General features: G+C 53.3%; 1 protein-coding gene and 1 long non-coding RNA gene across 4 annotated transcripts in view; both read left to right on the top strand.

Annotated features, from left to right (window-relative positions):
• The window catches only part of DNAH2 (dynein axonemal heavy chain 2), a 151,895-nt gene extending 150,643 nt beyond the window's left edge, over window positions 1-1,252 (top strand). Inside the window, exon 88 of the mRNA XM_081167651.1 lies at window positions 986-1,252. Within this exon, the coding sequence (XP_081023777.1) occupies window positions 986-1,140 (155 nt within the window). The 3' untranslated portion in view covers window positions 1,141-1,252. The remainder of the gene's footprint in view (window positions 1-985) is intronic.
• A 1,487-nt stretch (window positions 1,253-2,739) lies between these two features.
• LOC308572291 overlaps window positions 2,740-18,941 on the top strand; it is a 51,134-nt gene continuing 34,932 nt past the window's right edge. The window contains exon 1 of one of the 3 annotated variants that reach the window (XR_014001664.1): window positions 2,740-2,761. This is a non-coding gene — a long non-coding RNA (uncharacterized lncRNA). Of the gene's footprint in view, window positions 2,762-5,563; window positions 5,585-15,993; window positions 16,016-18,941 lie in introns of those variants that run through there. The other 2 variants (XR_014001665.1, XR_014001666.1) reach the window with 2 other exon arrangements.

Genomic DNA, 18,941 nt, shown 5'->3' with positions numbered 1-18,941 from the left:
AGGGGGCACAAATCCACTGGTTAGGGGGCGCAAATTACTTGCCTTGCCCCGGGTGCTGACAACCCATGCTACGCCACTGGCCTGCTCCAGCCTTTGCCAAGCTGGCGCCCTCTGGCTCTTTCAAGACCACAACTTTGTCCTCCAAGGCAGCTAGCTGGATGGCACCAGGTCAGAGGCCAAAGTTGGCAGTGTTTGTCTCTCCAGGGTTATCTCCCTCCCCGACTACGGAGCCTCTTGAAGCACCTGTTGGTGGGGACCCATGGCAACCTCCCATTTGCAGAATGCCCTCCCTCGTGAGGTGCCCCACTCTCCCCCAATATTAACACTCAGGAGAAATGTCAAAACAGACCCGTTTAGGCAGAGTTTGAGGGAGGAGGCAGCCAGAGGAGAGAGATGGGCCTCTTTTGGCTTGATCCAGCAGCCGGACTCTCCTTATGTTCTTAAGAAAGCTCCATCTACATGAGAACAGGGCCTTTTCTGCAGTGGCTCCCCGTTGTGGGATGCTCTCCCCAAGGACTCTCACCTGGTGCCCTTATTATACACCTTTTATGTGCCAGGCAAAAACATCTCTCTTTAACCAGGCCTTTGGCTGACTAACATCCTATACAATATGTGTTTTTGGGAGGGGGTGTTATTGGTTTGTGTTGTTTTTCTTCATGTTATTATGATGTATTTTGTATTTTTATCTTGTATTTTTATGCTGTCAACTGCCCTGACATCTTTTTTTTTAAAAAAAAATCTTTTTCATTGATTTTGATTAAATAAAGGAATAAACAAACTATAAACAAAAACATCTTTGGATGAAGGGCAGTATACACATTTAATAAATAAATTAAAATAAGTCCTGAACTTAGAAGTTTAGGGTAGGTTTTTAACTGGTATTTAGAAGGTTGTTTCAAACCGTTGTAATTGCATTTGTATGGAGATGCTTGCCACCCTATGAGCTGGGCATAAATCTAATGACTAAATATATAAATGTCTCTAGGGATGTACGCCTGCCCTTGCTACTACTACCCCAACCGGGCTGGCACTGCCGGGCGCCCTTCCTTTGTGATTGGCATCGACCTGCGGTCCGGAGCCATGCCCTCTGACCACTGGATCAAAAGAGGCACAGCCTTGCTGATGAGTTTGGATACTTGAAGACACCCCCCCCATATATGCACCCCTTTCTCCAAAGGAACCTTGCTTCTCTGACTCCCCCCCCCCCCCCAGTTTTAGGTAAAATTAAAATAAAGCTATTTTGTTTACAGTCTCCTTTGTGTCTGTCCTCTACTCGACACGGGAAATCCCCATCTCAGGGGATTAGATCACCTTCTGGGGCAGACAAAACTTTAGGCTGCCTCCACACGAAACACTGAAAGCACATTCTCTGTGCCCCCTCCGCGCCTGGGAACTGTAGTACACGCCTTGCAGAGATGCAACTCCCAGCAGGATTCTTGGAAAGGGAGAAGATGTCTTTTAAATGTAGGGTATGGAAACACCAGCGATGGGGCAGAAGAGCTGCTCTTTGGGGCCCTCGAGGTTGTGGCGCTGCGGGGGCCAAGTTCACTGGAGCCCGCCCCAGTTTGTGAGATGGGCGTGGGGCTCCTGAGAAAGGGCCGCTCCGTGGTGCCAAGAGCCAAGCAGGCCAAGAGAGAAGGAAATACCATTCTGATGACACACGGCTGGCAGAGAGGAGCCAAATGTCCTTTCCATTGGCAGGCACAAGTGCGGGGGGGGGGAGGGGGCGTCCCAGTAGCAACTGGGGAGCAATGGCCAGTTGAGAAGGAAGATCAGGGACAGCCCTGGGAGGGAGGGCGGCAGTGGGGCAACTACAGCGATGATGGGGGCAGCACTTTGTCCGGGGCTCTCTGGGGAGGGTATATGCTGGAGGAGAGAACCCTGCTCCTCTTGGAAGGGGCAGGTTTTCCTTCGTCCGGGGTGGGTCTGGATGACCCCGGGGTGCCCCTCCGCCCATTCCGTGCACGAGGCGGCCTCCTCCTCCTCCTCCCCTGGAGAAGAGGGCGAGCCGGGTTGGACTTTGGCCTTGAATTCCCCCTCCCCTTGCAGGCCGCGAAACTTTCCCTCCGCTGCGTTTCCAGCGGGAGCCCCTCGTGCGCTTTTACGCGCTGGCGGGGAGCCTCGGCGGCGCCTCTCGCTGCCGCTGCTGCTTCTCCGCGCGGGGAGCGAGGCTGGCCCGGGCTCCGGGGGAGGAGGAGCGGCGGGAGAGGGAGAGGGGCGGGCGCAGGGCGGAGGGACGCTCGGATCCTGCCCAGGGAACAGAATTGACACGAGCGAGGGCGGGGCAGGCGGAGGCGCCGAGCGCGTGTTTGCGTTGGGGAAATGGAACTGCGCAACCGGAGAGCGGACTTTTCCAGGCGCGGAGCCCCCGCTTTTCCTGCGGGCGGGCGCGCAGCCGCCCCGGACTCCGTCCCTCCCTCCTTCCCCGGCCCGCTGCAAAGTTCCCGCCGGCCCGCGGAGGGGGGCGGACGGAGGATGCTCGTCCCGGCGCCCGGGGGGCACAGCAGCTTGGCCAAGGGACGCGCGGGGAGCGCGCAGAGGGGTCTCCAGCCTCCGCGGGCGCGCACGCCAGCCAGCCCACCCCCAGGTAAGAGGGCGCAGGGGGTGTTTCCCCTGCCTTGCAGCACGAGGGCGCCTCGTTTTCCACTTGCAAGTTTGTTTGCGTATTTATCGGCTGCGTTTGCAAGCCCGCCTTCTTTGCAGGACCTCACGGGGGCGCGCGGAGCTCTCCTCCGTTTGATCCTCCCAGCAACCCTGCGAGGTAGGAGAGACGGGGCGCGAGTGTGGCCCGACGACGCCCACAACCCGGGCAAAGTGGGCGATCTGAAATCGGGTCTCTCCCATGGGTCTCCCCCGCCCCCAGCAAGGGGCGCGCGGGGCTTTCGCTTTCCCCGACCCCGCGATGATGGCGAAGGCGGGCTGCGCCTTTGGCAATTTCCCTTTTCCTTCCTTGGGAACAGGGCGGGGCTGGCGGGAAGCCGTGCAAAAAGATGAGCAAGAGGCGGACGGTGCAAGGGCGGAGTGTGGGGGGGGGGGGGAAGAGATGAAACGGGGATCAAACTTGCCTTTCCTTCTTGCAGATCTGAAGGGTGTGGGGAGATGGCCAACTTGCTTGTTTTTAATAACTGCAACGGATAGAACATATGGAACACGTATATGCGCGAAGCTGTGTTCTACTGACTCAGACCTTTGGTCCATCGTCTCGCTCAGTCTTGCCTTACACTGGCTGGCAGCAGGAAGCATGTCAGGGTTTTAGGCGGGATCCATAAAATTGTAGGGCCGGTGGGAACCCTTGAGTAATCTAGTCCAGCCTGCAGGTTGAATTTGGGATCTTATGCATGCGAGGAAGATGCTCTAACCACTGAGCCACTACCTCTTAATGGGGGGGAAAGGCTTCCTTTCCCTTTAAAAGCTGATCTGAAATGGGAGTCCCTTGATTGTTGGGCCTGGAGGGATGTCTGTGCTTGTGTTTTGGAACCACTTATGGGATGGCTTATATTTCTCTCCCCCACCACTCTGAGCACTTCCCCTCCTTTTCCCCTCCCACCCCTGCAGGGGTCAAAGGTTAGCACCTGGGGAGGGGGTTAGTGCCATCCCTGTATTTTCACGCCTACTTCCTTTAAAGAGGGGATAATTCCCCCTTCCCCTTAAACTTGCCTCCATCTTTGTGCCGCACACCTCTGCTTGACCCTATACCATCCCTCCTGCCATATGCAGAATACCACCAAGGCTTTTAGCATGGGGCAAGGGGGTGGACTGGATGGCCTTTGGGGGACCCCCCTTTTAAAAAAAGGCTAGTTTCTTCTCCCAGTCCCACCACCTGCTCCAGCTGGTAAGGGAGCCTTGAGAGGGCTTGATGGTGGAGTGCCCGGTCGCCTGGGTTCTGGGTTCCAGTTAGGATGTGCATGGGAATCTGGTTCTAGGCAGAGGTGAAATGCGATGCGGGTGGCAGGCAGCCAAGAACCCTGCATTCTCTGGGGAGGAAGTACAGTATAATAGGGGGGGCATGGGGGTATACAGTGGGAGCTACCACGGTGGTATTTCTATCCAAATATTTAATTGAAGCTAAACCAGTGGCTCCCAAACTATCAACCCAACCCCAGGGCCCGCTACCCTATAAAAGGCATGGTTCAAAAGAGCGCTTTGCACGGCCCACTATCGCAATAAAATTCAAAACCCAAGGGGAGGGGTTTTAGAAGGAATCCTCTCGCGTAGCTTCCTACTGAGCAGCTCAGAAATGTGATATCAGCCTGAGAGTGTGGCTCTGGTTTTAAGGCAGGCATGAACACCAGTTGCTGGAAAGGGCAGGAGAGGAAAGCCTTCTTCTGCTCGGGTCCTGCGTGCGAGTTTTCCCACAGGTGCCTGGTTGGCCGCTGTGAGAAGAGGGTGCCATTCTCAGCGTGGCGTGTGTCCTGTGTGAGCTTTTGAGTTCCACAGAACTGTTCTTCGGATAGGTGAAAAGAATCCAGTGTCACTCGGTAGCTTGCTTGCATGTCCCAAGCTTGCTGAAGTTGGGACATGCAGAATGAAGTGTCCTCTCATTTTGCCTGCAGTGTGTTTGCTGAGCACCTGCAGGCATTTTTCCAAGTGCCACCAGGCTTAGGATCAAATGTCTGTTGACTCTTGTAAGTAAATCCCCTGTGACGTGGCTCAGCCCTGGAATGTGGGCAGGAAGGAGTGAGTGGCTCTGGAGCACGTGCAGAATGCCTTTGCCTCTGAGCTCAGCAATGACAGCCACCTCTGGGTGGGATGGTGTGTCCAGTCCGATGTGGGTCTCACTCTTTAGCCTTCAACCCAGGAGTCCTGACTCTCGAAGGATGAGCTGGCCATGAGGATCAGGGCCGGCTCAGCCATGAGGCAAGGTGAGGCGGCCTCAGGCCGCAAGATCACCAGGTGCAGCAGATCCGGCCTCCCAGGAATGAATTTCTTGCTGCTGCTGCTTTTGCAGCTTGGCTGCGCTCCCAGCAGATCAAGACCGGCTGCCATGGCAGCCGATCTGATGTCTGCACAATTCCATTTTTGGATCGAGGCTTGTGGATCCATTGAATGCGAAAGCGCCTTTTTCAAAAAAAGGAAAAACAATGATCTTCACTGCAGTCGCTGCAAATAGCATTCTTTGGCCTGGGAGGCTGGAACCAGCTGTGCTTTCAGCCGATGTCCACAAGAGGGAGAGCCAAGACCATGGAAAAAGGCGAGATAATTCCTGCCCCCTTTAACCCCAAATGCACAGACTCCAGTTCCCTGCTGGGGGATTAGAGGTTGTAAAGCTCTTAAATCTGAGCCATCGTGGAGCTTAGTGCTGGGACTGGGAGATTCAGGACAGATTAAAGGGAGCACTTCTTTTGCACAGCGCATTGTTGAACTACGGAACTCCCTGCTGCAGGAAGCAGGGACGGCCGCCAAACTAGGTGGCTGCTAGCTAGCCCTGGTGTCTCATCTTCTGCCTGCACAACTCAATGCTGGTTCAGGCTCTTTTTGTGTTCTTATGTCCAGATTTTTCCCCTCCTGAGGTTTGCAGCAAACGTATGTGAACGACGCAAGCTCGTAAGCATGTGCAGAGTGCATTTCTAGCTGAGAAATGCAGGTAGGATAAAAGATAAATGCTGTTGAGCATGGATAAATGTGGTTCTTTCCTCCCCCCATCACAACCAGCCAAACCAGTCACAACCAGTTCTCTAGCTCTCCATAACAGCCCTTTCAGATAGGCTCAGCCTGGGAGACGGCGGCTGGCTTTCGAGGTTGTCCGGCGGCCTTCGTGGCCGAGTGGGGATTTGAACCCAGGTCCCTCCCAGGTCTTAGACCAGCACTCTGAAGCGCTGCACAACACTGGCTCTCTGTGCACGCTCAGGGCACCCTTTGCCAACGGAAAGCTACTTTGGCTGGGGTGATGAGAATCACTGTGCAAAATATCCGGGAGGTTGCAAAAGCTGGCTTAGGGGGCAATTGGGGGCAGGCGGAAACCTCAGGAGGGATGCAGTGGGGTGCCCCATAGCAGAGGTTCTTTCTGTTTGGTTTTTCCTTCTCAGCCGCGAGAGGTAAGCTTGCAAGCCGCTATTTTGCCGCCGCCACACAATGCCGGGGGGTTTGGGCAAACCTTCAGCCTCGATCCTTTTATTTCTCCAGGGGAGGCCGGGGTAATTCCGCTACTAATTATAGTTTTCAGCCAATTTAGCCGGGCGCCTCTAGCCCCTCCCGGTTCCAGCCCCATATGCTCTTGAGAGGGGAACCATAAGGCGGAGGCGTTGGGCTTAATGAGCAGGTGTTGAGAAGATGTTTGGCAAACGCCCCGGTCTCAAATCTCATCTCTTAGGGACTAGGCTCTTGTTAATGCGTCTGTGAATCGCGGTCCCCTGGCGCTGTGGTTTCTGGAGAACCAGATGCAGAAGCCATCATCTGAGCTGGGGGGGGGGCGTGCAGAAGAGAGAAGTCGGATCGCCTGCTTTCCTTATGTTTGGTTGGGTGAAGCACCCCCACCACAAAAAAAAATCAAATTTATTTCATTTACCCTAGGAAAGAGCAAGCCAAGGTCAAGTTTTGTACGGGGGGAGGAGCCTTTTCTCTCCCCCTAAATTATTTTCGCCTTGCAACCCCTGGCCGACAAAGTGGGGGACAATTGGTGCTGGATTTGTAGGCCCTGAACAATGGCTTTGTGACGGAGGAGGGAGCATGGTAGAGCCAGCTGCCAGGCAGGCAGAAATTCACCAGGGAGTGCTTTCTGCCTCGTGAGCAGCTGCGGGAGGCAGAAAATCGGTGCCCCAAGCTTTTTATACCTGAAGGAGCGTCTCCACCCCCATCGTTCAGCCCGGACACTGAGGTCCAGCTCCGAGGGCCTTCTGGCGGTTCCCTCCCTGCGAGAAGCCAAGTTACAGGGAACCAGGCAGAGGGCCTTCTCGGTGGTGGCGCCCGCCCTGTGGAACGCCCTCCCACCAGATGTCAAAGAGATAAACAACTACCAAACTTTCAGAGGACATCTGAAGGCAGCCCTATTTAGGGAAGCTTTTAATGTTTAATAGGTTATTGTATTTTAGTGTTCTGTTGGAAACCCAGCCAGATGGGCAGGTTATAAATAATAATAATAATAATAATAATAATAATAATAATAATAATAATAATAATAATAGTTGTTGATGTTGTTGTTGTTGTTGTTGTTTCCGGCTGCATAAACTTCGAAACTGATGCATGTCTAAAAGATCTGGAGGGGGGGATTACAGCTGTAAAAGATTAAGTAAAAGAAAAGAATAAGGGGATAATTTGATAAAACCAAGTGTTAGGATTTGCTGAAATAATTTTGGAAATTGGGATGTAGAAAGGGGAGGTATGGGGAAGTCGGCGAAGTAAGATTTAAGAAAAAGGGATATGAAATTATACATGTTTGTTCGTGTGTTTGTTTGTTTGTATTGTGTATTGTTTGTGTTTATAAAAACTGAAAAACCAATAAAAATTTATTTTAAAAAAATAAAAGATCTGGAGGGGGCCAGTCTGAGGGGAGGCCGGCCCTTGCTTCTCGGTACAATTAACGCTCTATGATTCCCTCCCTGTGGTGCAACCCAATCTAACCGCTAGGCAGCACAGCCGTGCAAATCCACCTTGCCACACCTTTTTAACCCTCTAGGGAGGCAATGGAGGTCCCCTGTGTGGTGTGTCTGGCTTGTTATTGGAGTGGCGGGCCACCTGTCGTGAGCAGAGGCCTGGGCCTGGCCCGGTGAGGCGAGCAACCGGATCCCCACCAGGGAGGGAGGAGGCCAAGGCTTCACCTGTGTCCCAGCTGGCAGGTCGAGGCTCTCTGATCCCAGAAAAAGGGCCGTTTCCCCCATAATCGGGAGGCGGCAGGATTCGAAAACGGGACCGGCTCCTGCCACTGAGCTACGGAACTGCCTTTTCGGCCTGGTTGGCAGGACCGGAACTCGCAGCCTAGGCACGCAAATCCCCGGTGGCCTTGAGCCGTTCTCTGTCTCTCGGCCTAACCTACCTTGTGGGGTTGTTGTGAGGGAGAAACAGGCGAGGGGGAAAGCATGAGTGGTTTTAAGAGTTGAGGCTGGATAGCTAAGTCGGTAGAGCACGAGCTTCGTGATCTTAGGGTCGTGGGTTCAAGTCCCGCGTGAGGCAAAAGATTCCTGCGCTTCAGGGGGCTGGACTAGATGACTGTTGTGACCCCTTCCGATTCAACGATTCGGCGATTCTAAGTGTATTCCAGGCTGTTAGCTTACTTGTTTAACTGGTTAAAAAAATGTGTGTTTTCTGTTGCATTTGTTTCAATTTGGATTGGGTTCTGCATGGGGATATAAATGAATTAAAAATAAAAATAAAAATTGTATGCCGCCTTGAGATGAAAGATGGGATAGAAATGCAACGGCAACTAAAAATGAAATGCATTTTTCATTCCCTTCTGGCACCCCTCTCCCATTTCCCTCCTCTCCCCCTGCCCTCGTTGCTTTAACACAGTTTAGGAGCCTGCAACGCTTTCAAGGTTTTTATTACCTCGCAAAGGAGGGGGGTTGTTAGTGTCTGTGAGGATAGATCGCTCTCATCCAAACAGATGTCCTGTCCATATTTTACAATGCAATATCAGACAGCACTCTGCATCGATCTCCCTCGCACAGCACGCAGACGAACTGTGGAACTCCCTGCCACAAGACCCTGCGGCGGCCATTCATTTGGGTGGCTTCGAAAGAAGGCGAGGCAAACCCATGGAGGAAAAAGCTGTAGGACTAGATCCTTAGGGTCCTCACCCCACAAATTTCGTCTTTGGGGTCTCCGGAGGTGGGTGGGGGGCTTATAGGCCTGATATTGCAGGGAGGGGGCATCCTCTAAGGTTCGTTGTGCATTGGGGTGTGAGACCTGAATGCGAATTTCTCCGGAATCGAGCGTGTTTGTTCGTTGCGAACCCACCGTTCTGCGTGGGAGGTCTCTCTCGCACCCCTCCTTTTTGATGTGGGTGCAAGGAGACGTTGGCTTCCTGCTCTCAGTGCACAAAACAGGAAGTCCTGCCCCCCCACCCGAAAAAAACCCCAAAAGGTGGGTAGGAACGACTGGGCCCCAAACCTCCAGGCTTAGAAACTCAAGAGATGTAAACGAATCGCCAAATGGCGCTTTAAACCCTGGGTTATAGTTGCCACGATGGAATGTCTAGGCCAGGGGCCAGCAAACGTTTTCAGCAGGGGGCCGGACTAAATTTTTTGGGGGGAAATGAATAAATTCCTATGCCCCACAAATAACCCAGAGATGCATTATAAATAAAAGGACGCATTCTACTCATGTAAGAACACGCTGATTCCCGGACCGTCCGTGGGCCGGATTGAGAAGGGGATTGGGCTGGATCCGGCCCCCGGGCCTTAGTTTGCCTACCCATGGTCTAGGTACCTTGTCATTTCTCCCTAGTGGAACCGTATTTTTTGCTCCATAAGGCGCACCGGACCATAAGGTTTTTAGAGGGGGAAATCAAGAAAAAAAATATTCCCCCCCCCAGCCCCAGAGAGCACCCGGTCATCTTGGGGGCTTTTCCTTCCTCCCCCCTGCATTCGCTCCATAAGACGCACACACATTTCCCCTTACTTTTTAGGAGGGGAAAAGTGCGTCTTATGGAGCGAAAAATACGGTATTTGTTATTTTGTTATTTTTATTCCTTTCATTTCCATACCTCGGTACAATGGTACCTCGGGTTACAGACACTTCAGGTTACAGACTCAGAAGTAGTACTAACCCAGAAATAGTACCTCAGGTTAAGAACTTTGCTTCAGGATGAGAACAGAAATCATGCTCTGGCGGCGCGGCAGCAGCAGGAGGCCCCATTAGCTAAAGTGGTGCTTCAGGTTAAGAACAGTTTCAGGTTAAGAACGGACCTCCGGAACGAATTAAGTACTTAACCCAAGGTACCACTGTACTGTATAGTTTAAAGAAAAATCTCAAAGCGGTTTGCAACACACTAAACGTCAAATAAGACAATCCGGAATGAAACAGATTCAAGCTTCAGGGAAAACGTCTTGCACCCTTCCCTTAAGTGGCGTTTGGCGGTGTTTTTTTACCTGCATAATTTTTAGGAACATTCGGAAAGGGTCATTCGACAGTGGAAGAGACTGCCTTGGAGGGTGGCAGCCTCTCCTCCATTGGAAGATTTTAAAATAGAGGCTGCCAGCGATTCCTCACCTGGGATTCCTGCAGCATAGAGGGTTAGACTAGAGGACCTCTGGGGACCCCTGAAATTCTGCGGTTCCATGGTGCTCAAGAATCCCTGGCAGGTGGCCGCTCAACCTCTGTTTAAAAACCTCCAGCTAAGGCCAGTCCTCTGCCTTCTGAGGTCATAGAAAGGTAGAAATGTAGAGTTGAATGGGACATCCCAGCGGTCATCTAGCCCAACCCGGAATCGCAGCTCAAAAATCCCTGGCAGACGGCCACCCAGACCCCTATTTAAAAAGCTTTTAGCGCGTTTGCCACCTTCTGAGCTTGCTTCTTGAGATGCACAAAAAGTTCCAGCCTTGGCTGATGCAGATACCGTATATTTCGCTCTGTAAGACGCAACAGACCACAAGGCACACCTAGTTTTTGGAGGAGGAAAGCAAGAAAAAAAATATTCTGAATCTCAGAAGCCAGAACAGCAAGAGGGATCGCTGCGCAGTGAAAGCAGCAATCCCTCTTGCTGTTCTGGCTTCTGGGATAGCTGCGCAGCCTGCATTCGCTCTATAAGACGCACACACATTTCCCCTTACTTTTTAGGAGGGAAAAAGTGAGTTTTATAGAGCAAAAAATACGATATTCGTTTTGGGGGGGGCAGGCTGTCTCATGCATCCGACGAAACAGGCACCACCGGTCGACGAAATCTCCCGCCACCATAAACCGGTTCGTCGTCTTGCCGTTTGCCCTCCGGCCTGCCTCCCGGCTCCAACCGGCTGCTGGCAGGTTAATCATCAATCTCTGAGCACCTTTGCCCTCACCTGGAAAAGGAGGCGCAGGTGATTCTCCTACTCTCCCCCCCCCCACCAAAAAAACCACCACCCTTTGTCTCCATCTCTCTGACACTCCCTTCTCCCCAGGCGGATGTGAGTTTGTGCATCTTTCTGTGTGTGTGTGTGTGTGTGTGTGTGTGTGTGCAAATCTCGCACCCACATCCCTGCCCAGTTCTGCAACTTGCTTGCATGGGAGAATTCGTGGAGCAGGAAAGCTTATTGCTCAGCAATTTGCGGGTTCCCGCACCCCAGATGTTGGGAACTCAAGAGGAAGGGTGAGGCGTGGGGAGTTTTCGTGTTGCAACAGAGCTGGCCCACGCAGGTGCACCTTGCCTCTGTTCCCTGCCTGGGGATCTTCATAGCGTTGGAAGGGGTCCCCCAAAGGCCATCTAGTCCAACCCCTTGCAGTTCAGGATTCGAACCCGCAAGCCTGAGATTAAGAGCCTCGCCGGCTGAACTATGTTACGCCAGAAGCCCCCCGCCTGTAGCCGCTGCAGGTTGGCAATTTATTATTATTATTATTATTATTATTATTATTATTATTATTATTATTATTAAATTTAATTTAACATTACTATTACAAAATATAAGCAAAATAGGCAATTTAATAATAATAATAATAATAATAATAATAATAATAATAATAATAACAACAACCTTTGCAAGCTGCCTTTCCCTCTGAGGAGGTCAAGGTGGTGAACATGGCACCCCATTTTATCCTTAGGCTGAGAGAGGTTGTGATCATCCAGTGTGAATCATCATCATCATCATCATCATCATCATCATCATCATAATCTTTTTTTATTTATACCCCGCCCATCTGGCTGAATTTCCCCAGCCACTCTGGGCGGCTCCCAATCGAATGTTAAAAACAATACAGCATTAAATATTAAAAACATGACCGAGTGGGGATTCGAACCCCGGTCACAGACCAGCACGCTAACCACTACACCACACTGCCTCCCGGCAACACTTTTCTGGACAAATAAATGTCAGTGGCAAGGAAGGAACAAATATTTCTGAGGGTAAGAGCGACTCAACCTCAGAAGACGGCGGGCTCTCCTTCATCGGAGGTTTTTAAACAGATGGCTTTGTGTCAGAAGTTCTTTAGCTGTCATTCCAGCACTGCCTGGGGTTGGGCTAGATGGCCTCTGGGGTCCCCTTGACAGGTCGACGGTTCTATGACTCTTTAAATCCAGCTGTGTTTTGCTCATAGGAGTCCCACCGAAGCGAAAAGCCCTCTCTTAGATCACACCTTTGCAATACTTTTAGAGCATTATCATACCACTCTGACAGCTCCCTGCCCACCCAAGGATCCTGGGAACTATAGTTTCTTAAGGGAACTGTAGTTTGTTAAGGTTGTTCGGAGACTCATCCCAGAGCTACAGTTTCGCAGAGCTCCCTGGGAGGAAGGTTTGGCTGTAAAACCAGTCTGGGAACTATAGCTCCCTGCGGGGAAGAGGGCTCCCTAAGAACTCTCAGCAAACTACAGTTCCCAGGATTGTGACATTTACTGCTTTAAATGTGTAAATCCAGGGGCAGCCTGAGTCATGCTCGTTAATTTTAATGGATCCACGCTGAGCATGACTAACCCTGGATGCCACCCATCATCCAGCGAGTCACGAACAGAAACCGTCAGGGCAGCCTGTGGCAAGAAGTTCCGCAGGCTAGCGTCTCCCTCTGCGAAGAAACCTTGCTCTTGTGTTGAGCAATGGCGCGCACGGCTTGCGGGGCAGGTGTGGAGAGCAAGACTGAACTGGATCGGGTCAACCGCCTGGGCAAAAGATAAGGTCTGAATCTGGCAGCAGTACGAGCTGAAGCTGGAACCTGCAGCTCTGGGTAGTGCGGCCTAGTGGGACCCCTTTCCTCAGCCTGTGTGGTTTGTGTGTGTGCTTGGCAGTTCACTCGCTTTGTAGCTGGCAAGAGCCTGCTATAGGATTGCACATCTTGCTGCTGTGTGGTAGATTAGCTGCTGTGGAAAGTGTCTGTGTGGGATATTTAATGCTTTGCTAATGCTTTACTGACTCCCTCAAAAGATGGACTCTCTTCCATGGAGGTTTTTAAGCAGAGATTGGATGGCCACCTGTCATTTGTGATCTAGTTGAGATTCCTGCAGTACAGAGGGTTGGACTAGATGACCATTGGGGTCCCCCCTAACTCTATGATACCAATTTAGCATCTGTTCCCCAGTGGAGGAAGGGAGTCTGCCTTTGCCTCTAGTTTTCTACACTGGGGGAGGAAGTGGGAAGAAAGTGCTGAGCATCATTCACGCTGTGCTGAATCCCTTTGACCCAAGGCTCGGCCCTGAGACTTAAATTTCAGTGCTAGCCCTGAAGCATGTGCAGAGAGCATTGTTCCTGTCAGCCTCTGAGTGCACACAGAGGGCATCGCTCCTTCCCTGTCAGCCTCTGAGTGTGTGCAGAGTGCATCGCTCCCTTCCCCCATCAGCCTCTGAGTGCATGCAGAGTGCATCACTCCTTTCCCCCGTCAGCCTCTGAGTGCGTGCAGAGTGCATCACTCCTTTCCCCCGTCAGCCTCTGAGTGTGTGCAGAGTGCATCGCTCCCTTCCCCCATCAGCCTCTGAGTGCATGCAGAGTGCATCACTCCTTTCCCCCGTCAGCCTCTGAGTGCGTGCAGAGTGCATCACTCCTTTCCCCCGTCAGCCTCTGAGTGCGTGCAGAGTGCATTGCTCCTTTCCCCCATCAGCCTCTGAGTGCATGCAGAGTGCATCAGTCTCTCCCCGTTAGCCTCTGAGTGCATACAGAGTGCATCGCTCCCTCCCCCATCAGCCTCTGAGTGCGTGCAGAGTGCATCACTTCTTTCCCCTGTCAGCCTCAAGAGTGCATGCAGAGTCTATCACTCCCTCCCCCATCAGCCTCTGAGTGTGTGCAGAGTGCATCGCTCCTTCTCCATTAGCCTCTGAGTGCGTGCAGAGTGCACCAGTCCCTCCCTGTCAGCCTCTGAGTGCGTGCAGAGTGCACCAGTCCCTCCCCGTTAGCCTCTGAGTGCGTGCAGAGTGCATCAGTCCCTCCCTGTCAGCCTCTGAGTGTGTGCAGAGTGCATCGCTCCTTTCCCCTGTCAGCTTCTGAGTGCATGCAGAGTCTATCACTCCCTCCCCCATTCAGCCTCTGAGTGAGCGCAGAGTGCATCGCGTTCCCTCCTTTCAGTCTCTGAGTGCGTGCAGAGTGCTCTGCTCCCCCCCCTCTGCGAACCCCCCAGTCATTGAGGCTAGAGCCCTAGCGCCTCTTATTTGCGGAAGGGGGAAGCGGTGGGGGTCGCACCCCTGCTCTCCCCGTCTGTGCCTTGCTAAGTCGGCTGCAGGACTCAGAGATTGGGCTTGGGGGGGGCGCGAGGGAGCAATCTGCCCCCCCCCCCGCGCACCCGCACACACATGGCCGCTGAGCTGGGGTGCTTGCCCTGTTGCTATGGGAACAGCGGCAGGAATGTTTGCCCTCATCCCCAGCCGCCCTATTAACTTTTCAGGGATGCTGACATCACCGGGCGCGGGGGCCAATGGCGGCTCTGCAGCGGGGCCTGGTTGCCGGGGCGATGGGGAGGGCAGGCCTGGAACAGCTGCCAGGAAGATTGCACGTGTGCGCGCACACATCCCACAGGGCACGCCCGGACACGCTCCCTCACGCATGGAACACGCCTGCACACGCTAGCCCGCATGGCCGGGGAGGGGGAGGGGAGCTGCGATGTGCGCGCATGGCAAACATGCGCCGAGCGCATGGTCCGGGTTAACTCTTTGCACGCCAGCCTGCAGTTCCTGTGCAGGGCGCATGGGAACATGGGAAGCTGCCTGCTGCCGTGTCAGTCTATCAGGGCCCCATCGAGCCTAGCTTGGCTGCACTGGCTGGCAGCAGCGGCTGAGGGATGTCTCTCCCTAGAGCTTCCCAGGCCAGGCCACTTGAGCGATCCAAATATTTTCATTATTTTATTGATTAAATTTGTACGCCGCCCTTCGTTTTGTCGATCTTGGGGCGGTTGGCACCTTTAAAACAAAAGATAAAAACACAAAATGCATAATAAAAACAAGGAACAGAAACAAAACAAAAGAAGAACGCCCCCGTCCAAATATCTGAAAGGCTGCAGGGTTTCACAGTCAACGTGTGTGTGTGTGTGTGATTTGTGTGTGTGTGTTCTTGCTAATTTGCCACCCCTGAGGTTGGGGTGGTGGCAGCCCTCCCCCCACCCCACAGAGGCGCATTGGGCACCTTCCTAACATAAGTAAACGGTAAAGCGACCCCTGACCATTAGGTCCAGTCATGGCCGACTCTGGGGTTGCGGTGCTCATCTTGCTTTATTGGCCAAGGGAGCCGGCATACAGCTTCCGGGTCATGTGGCCAGCATGACTAAGCCACTTCTGGTGAACCAGAGCAGCGCACGGAAACACCGTTTACCTTCCCGCCGGAGCGGTACCTATTTATCTACTTGCACTTTGAACTGCTAGGTTGGCAGGAGCAGGGACCGAGCAACGGGAGCTCACCCCGTCGCGGGGATTCGAACCGCCGACCTTCTGATCGGCAAGTCCTAGGCTCTGTGGTTTAACCCACAGCGCCACCCACGTCCCTGTAAAAGACAATGTCGCTGCCTTTCCTCCAAAGAGCTCATGACAACCCTGTGAGGTGGGTTTAGGCTAAGAATGAGCAGTGACCGGCCTGCAAGTTCACACCCAGTGAGATTTGTGTGACTGACTGGGGATTTGAACCCTGGACTTTCCCAAGTCTGAATTCTGTGCTCTAACCACTACACCACAGTGACTCTCGAGAGCCAGCTGGGAAGTCCAACCACGTGTGCAGAGTGAGTGCCACACTGGCTACCACAATTTAAGAAGGATGTTGACAAGCTGGAAGATGTGCAGCCAAGATGATGTAGGGTCCGGAAACGAGGCCTGATGAGGAACAGTTGAAGGAGCTGGATATGTTTAGCCTGGAAAAGAGGAGACTGAGAGGAGATAGGATAGCCATCTTCAGATATCTAAAGCGGGTCGGAAAACTACGGCCCGGGGGCCAAATGCGGCCAACCAGGAAGTTCCTGCAGCCAATCCGAAATCTCGCTGCCCGCGCGCTGAGGTAAACCCAGCGCGACCATGGACAGAGAGGCCGGCGGGTGGGCGGGCAGTGGGTCTGGGCCGCGTCATGGGCATCGTGACGGGCATGCCGAGGGGCTTCAGCCGGAGCTTGGTGGGTCTGCTGGCCCCGTGCCTGGCTCGGTGCTGCTGCTGGTGGCGCGCTCGGAGGCCGTGCTGGCAGGCGTGGCCTACCCGCCGACCTGGCCTCAGACGGTGGGCCGCAGTGCGTGGTGCATGCTGCCTGGGAGCTCTGTGGGGATGGGCTGATGGAGCGGCTGCCGCTCATCAACAATGCCGGAGAGCGGGTGGCGCTGAGACGCACTCCTGAGCGCGTGCAGAGTGCGTTCCTCCTCCAGGTCCGGAGGCAGCTGTGGGACCGGCTTGCAGGGTATTTATATTTTTCAAAATATAGTCCGTCCCCCCCCAAGGTCTGACCAGCCCCCTGATGAAAATGTTTCTGATCCTTGATCTAAAGGACGATGGAGCAAGCGTGTTTTCTCCTGCTGCGGAGGGTAGGACTCGAACCAGCAGCTTGGAGATTCCAACTACACATTGGGAATAGCTTTTTGAGGGTCAGAGCGGCGCAGGACGGACTCCGTCGAAAGACGGTGGACTCTTCTTCCTTTGAGGTGCCTAAGCAGAGGTTGGACGGCCATCTGTGGGGGATCCTTGAGCTGTGATTCCCGGGGTTGGGCTGGATGACCTTGAGGGGTCCCTCCCACATCGGAAAGGCTGAACCTTTTGCACTCTGGGTTAATTAATCCAGAGTAGCTGCCTCCCTTGTGATGGCAGGGGCGACTGAGATGCGTTTGGGGAGCGAGGGGAGCCCAGAGAGGGGCGTGCGGCTGTGTTTCACGCCTGCAGGTGGTTCCTCTCCTCTGGGTGGTGGTTTTGAGAAACATCTCTCATTTCAGGTGGCCCATCTGTTTCCTCAACATCAAGGCAACCTGCTTCCCCCCCTCAAATCCCTTTGCGGGCAGGGGGTTGGTCTCCTGAACTACCAGCCGTTTTCACTTGCCCCTGGCTTTCGCTCTCTCTTCCGAGTGTGCGTCTGCGTGTCGTTTCATAGAACCGCCGCCTTGGGCGGGACCTCCAGGGTCATCTAGTCCAACCCACTGCAACCACAGGACCGTTTCGCCCGATGTGGGGCTCGAACCCACAGCCCTGAGATCCAGAGTCTCGGGTTCTACCGACTGGGCTACCCCAATCCCCCAGAGTTAGGTGCTTGTAGCGATTTCCTTCTGAAGCGGTGCACTGCAGGGTCTGGGTTCGAGTGCCGTCCCTACGTCGGGCGAAGACGCCTTCCCTGGACACCCAATAGGTTTTCTGCAAAAGAACGACGATTAAAACAACAACAACAACAAGCAGGCTTCTAATTCCTTTCCAGATATGCTCTGCAGAGCTATTCCTCCCATCTCTGAGCAAGGCACACCACCCACACATTTTGCTGATTTTGCGGCCCTTCAAAAGCAAACAAAACAAAACCATTATTTCCCCCCCTGCATACAATTTTGGAGAGAGGGCATAGAAAAACATCTCATTTCTTCTCCTTCTTTGTTCAGAGGGGCTCAGTGCTTGCTTTCCCTCCCACGTTCCTGTTGGCAAGGTCTCACCCTCTTACCTGGTGAGAGCCTGCTTTGGTTTGGGGTATTCTACTGCCGCAGCGCAGCGCCTTAGAGCAACAGTTGCCTTGAGTGCTGTTTTGCCTGTTGCTCTGTGTTGCCTCTGGTCATCTATCTACAAATAAAAAGTTTCGGGCGGTGTACGTTCGTTGGGTTGGTGCGTTTGACAGCTGATAGCTATGTGCAGCGGCAACGACAGGAAACATAGTTTGCCACACTTTTTGAATTTCGGATCTGCCCCCCCCCCCGAAGGGGAGGTTGGGGGGGCATGCTTCCTCCTCCCGCCCCCTCACCACATGCCCACCCTAAAAATGCCGCTGGTATATTTATAGGGCTGGCGAGTTATCCTTTGACTTCCGCTGGGCCCCTTTGTGGTTAGGGGGCAGGTTTGTGGGGCAGGGATGGGTGGATCTTCCGTGCTGAAGCCTGTGTCCCATGCTAGTTGGCCCTGGATTCCAATGAGCAAGACTTTGCTCCACTCACTCCAATAGGCCTACTCTGAGTTGGACTAGCAAAAGGTGCAGCCCTGAATTTCTGTTCCACGAAGCACCAGCAATGGGAACTTTCTGCCCTACTTTCTGCGGCACGGCACAATTATTCCCATTTCACAGGTGGAGAAAACTGAGGCCAGCTTTTGGATCTGAGCCTTGCCTGTGTTTTCCAGGTCTGTCGCCCATCTCTGTAGCGCCAGCTTGGCAGAATCCTGAAATTCTGAAATGAAAGGGGTCTAAATATATATTTTTCCCATTGCCTCCTTTCCAAAGCTCAGGCTAATTGCTACCAGAGGCGGAATTCCAGGGCCTGGAAAAAACACAGGCAGGGTTTCCTGGCTTGGTTGTGAGTTTTCTGGAAAATTGGGACGGGGAGTGAAACGGCAGGTGTATATGCGCCACAGAAACTTAAGCAGAGCAAAGGATTCTGGGAGTCGCGCCAACCCTCACAGTGTGTTCTATAAGCAAAGGTGGACTGGCTCCCTGGGCTGTGCACCAAAGCTAACAACCCCCCTTTTTTTGCAGGGCAGGGGTCCCTCACCGGTCCTGTCAGCCCCCACCCCCAAGACCTCTGACCCCTTGGAACCAGCAGCCCCTGCCAATCTCCCCAAATACAGCAAGTGCAATTCTTCTTTGCCTAGCTGTACGGTTTCCCTGCGATCTGAGGGGTGGGTGGCGGTATCTTCTTCCCTCCTTCACAATATCCCCCCCACCTTTTCTTGCTCCCATTTCACAGACCTGGAGGACTGAGCCCATTACAGGGAAACCTCTTGAAAACCCTCTCTGCTGTTGCCGAAAGATTCCCGGCAATGCC

Source organism: Podarcis bocagei, assembly GCF_964188305.1.
Source record: "Podarcis bocagei genome assembly, chromosome: 13".
In the NCBI taxonomy this organism is placed as follows: Eukaryota; Metazoa; Chordata; class Lepidosauria; order Squamata; family Lacertidae; genus Podarcis; species Podarcis bocagei.
This window is presented reverse-complemented; position numbering and strand designations above follow the sequence as displayed.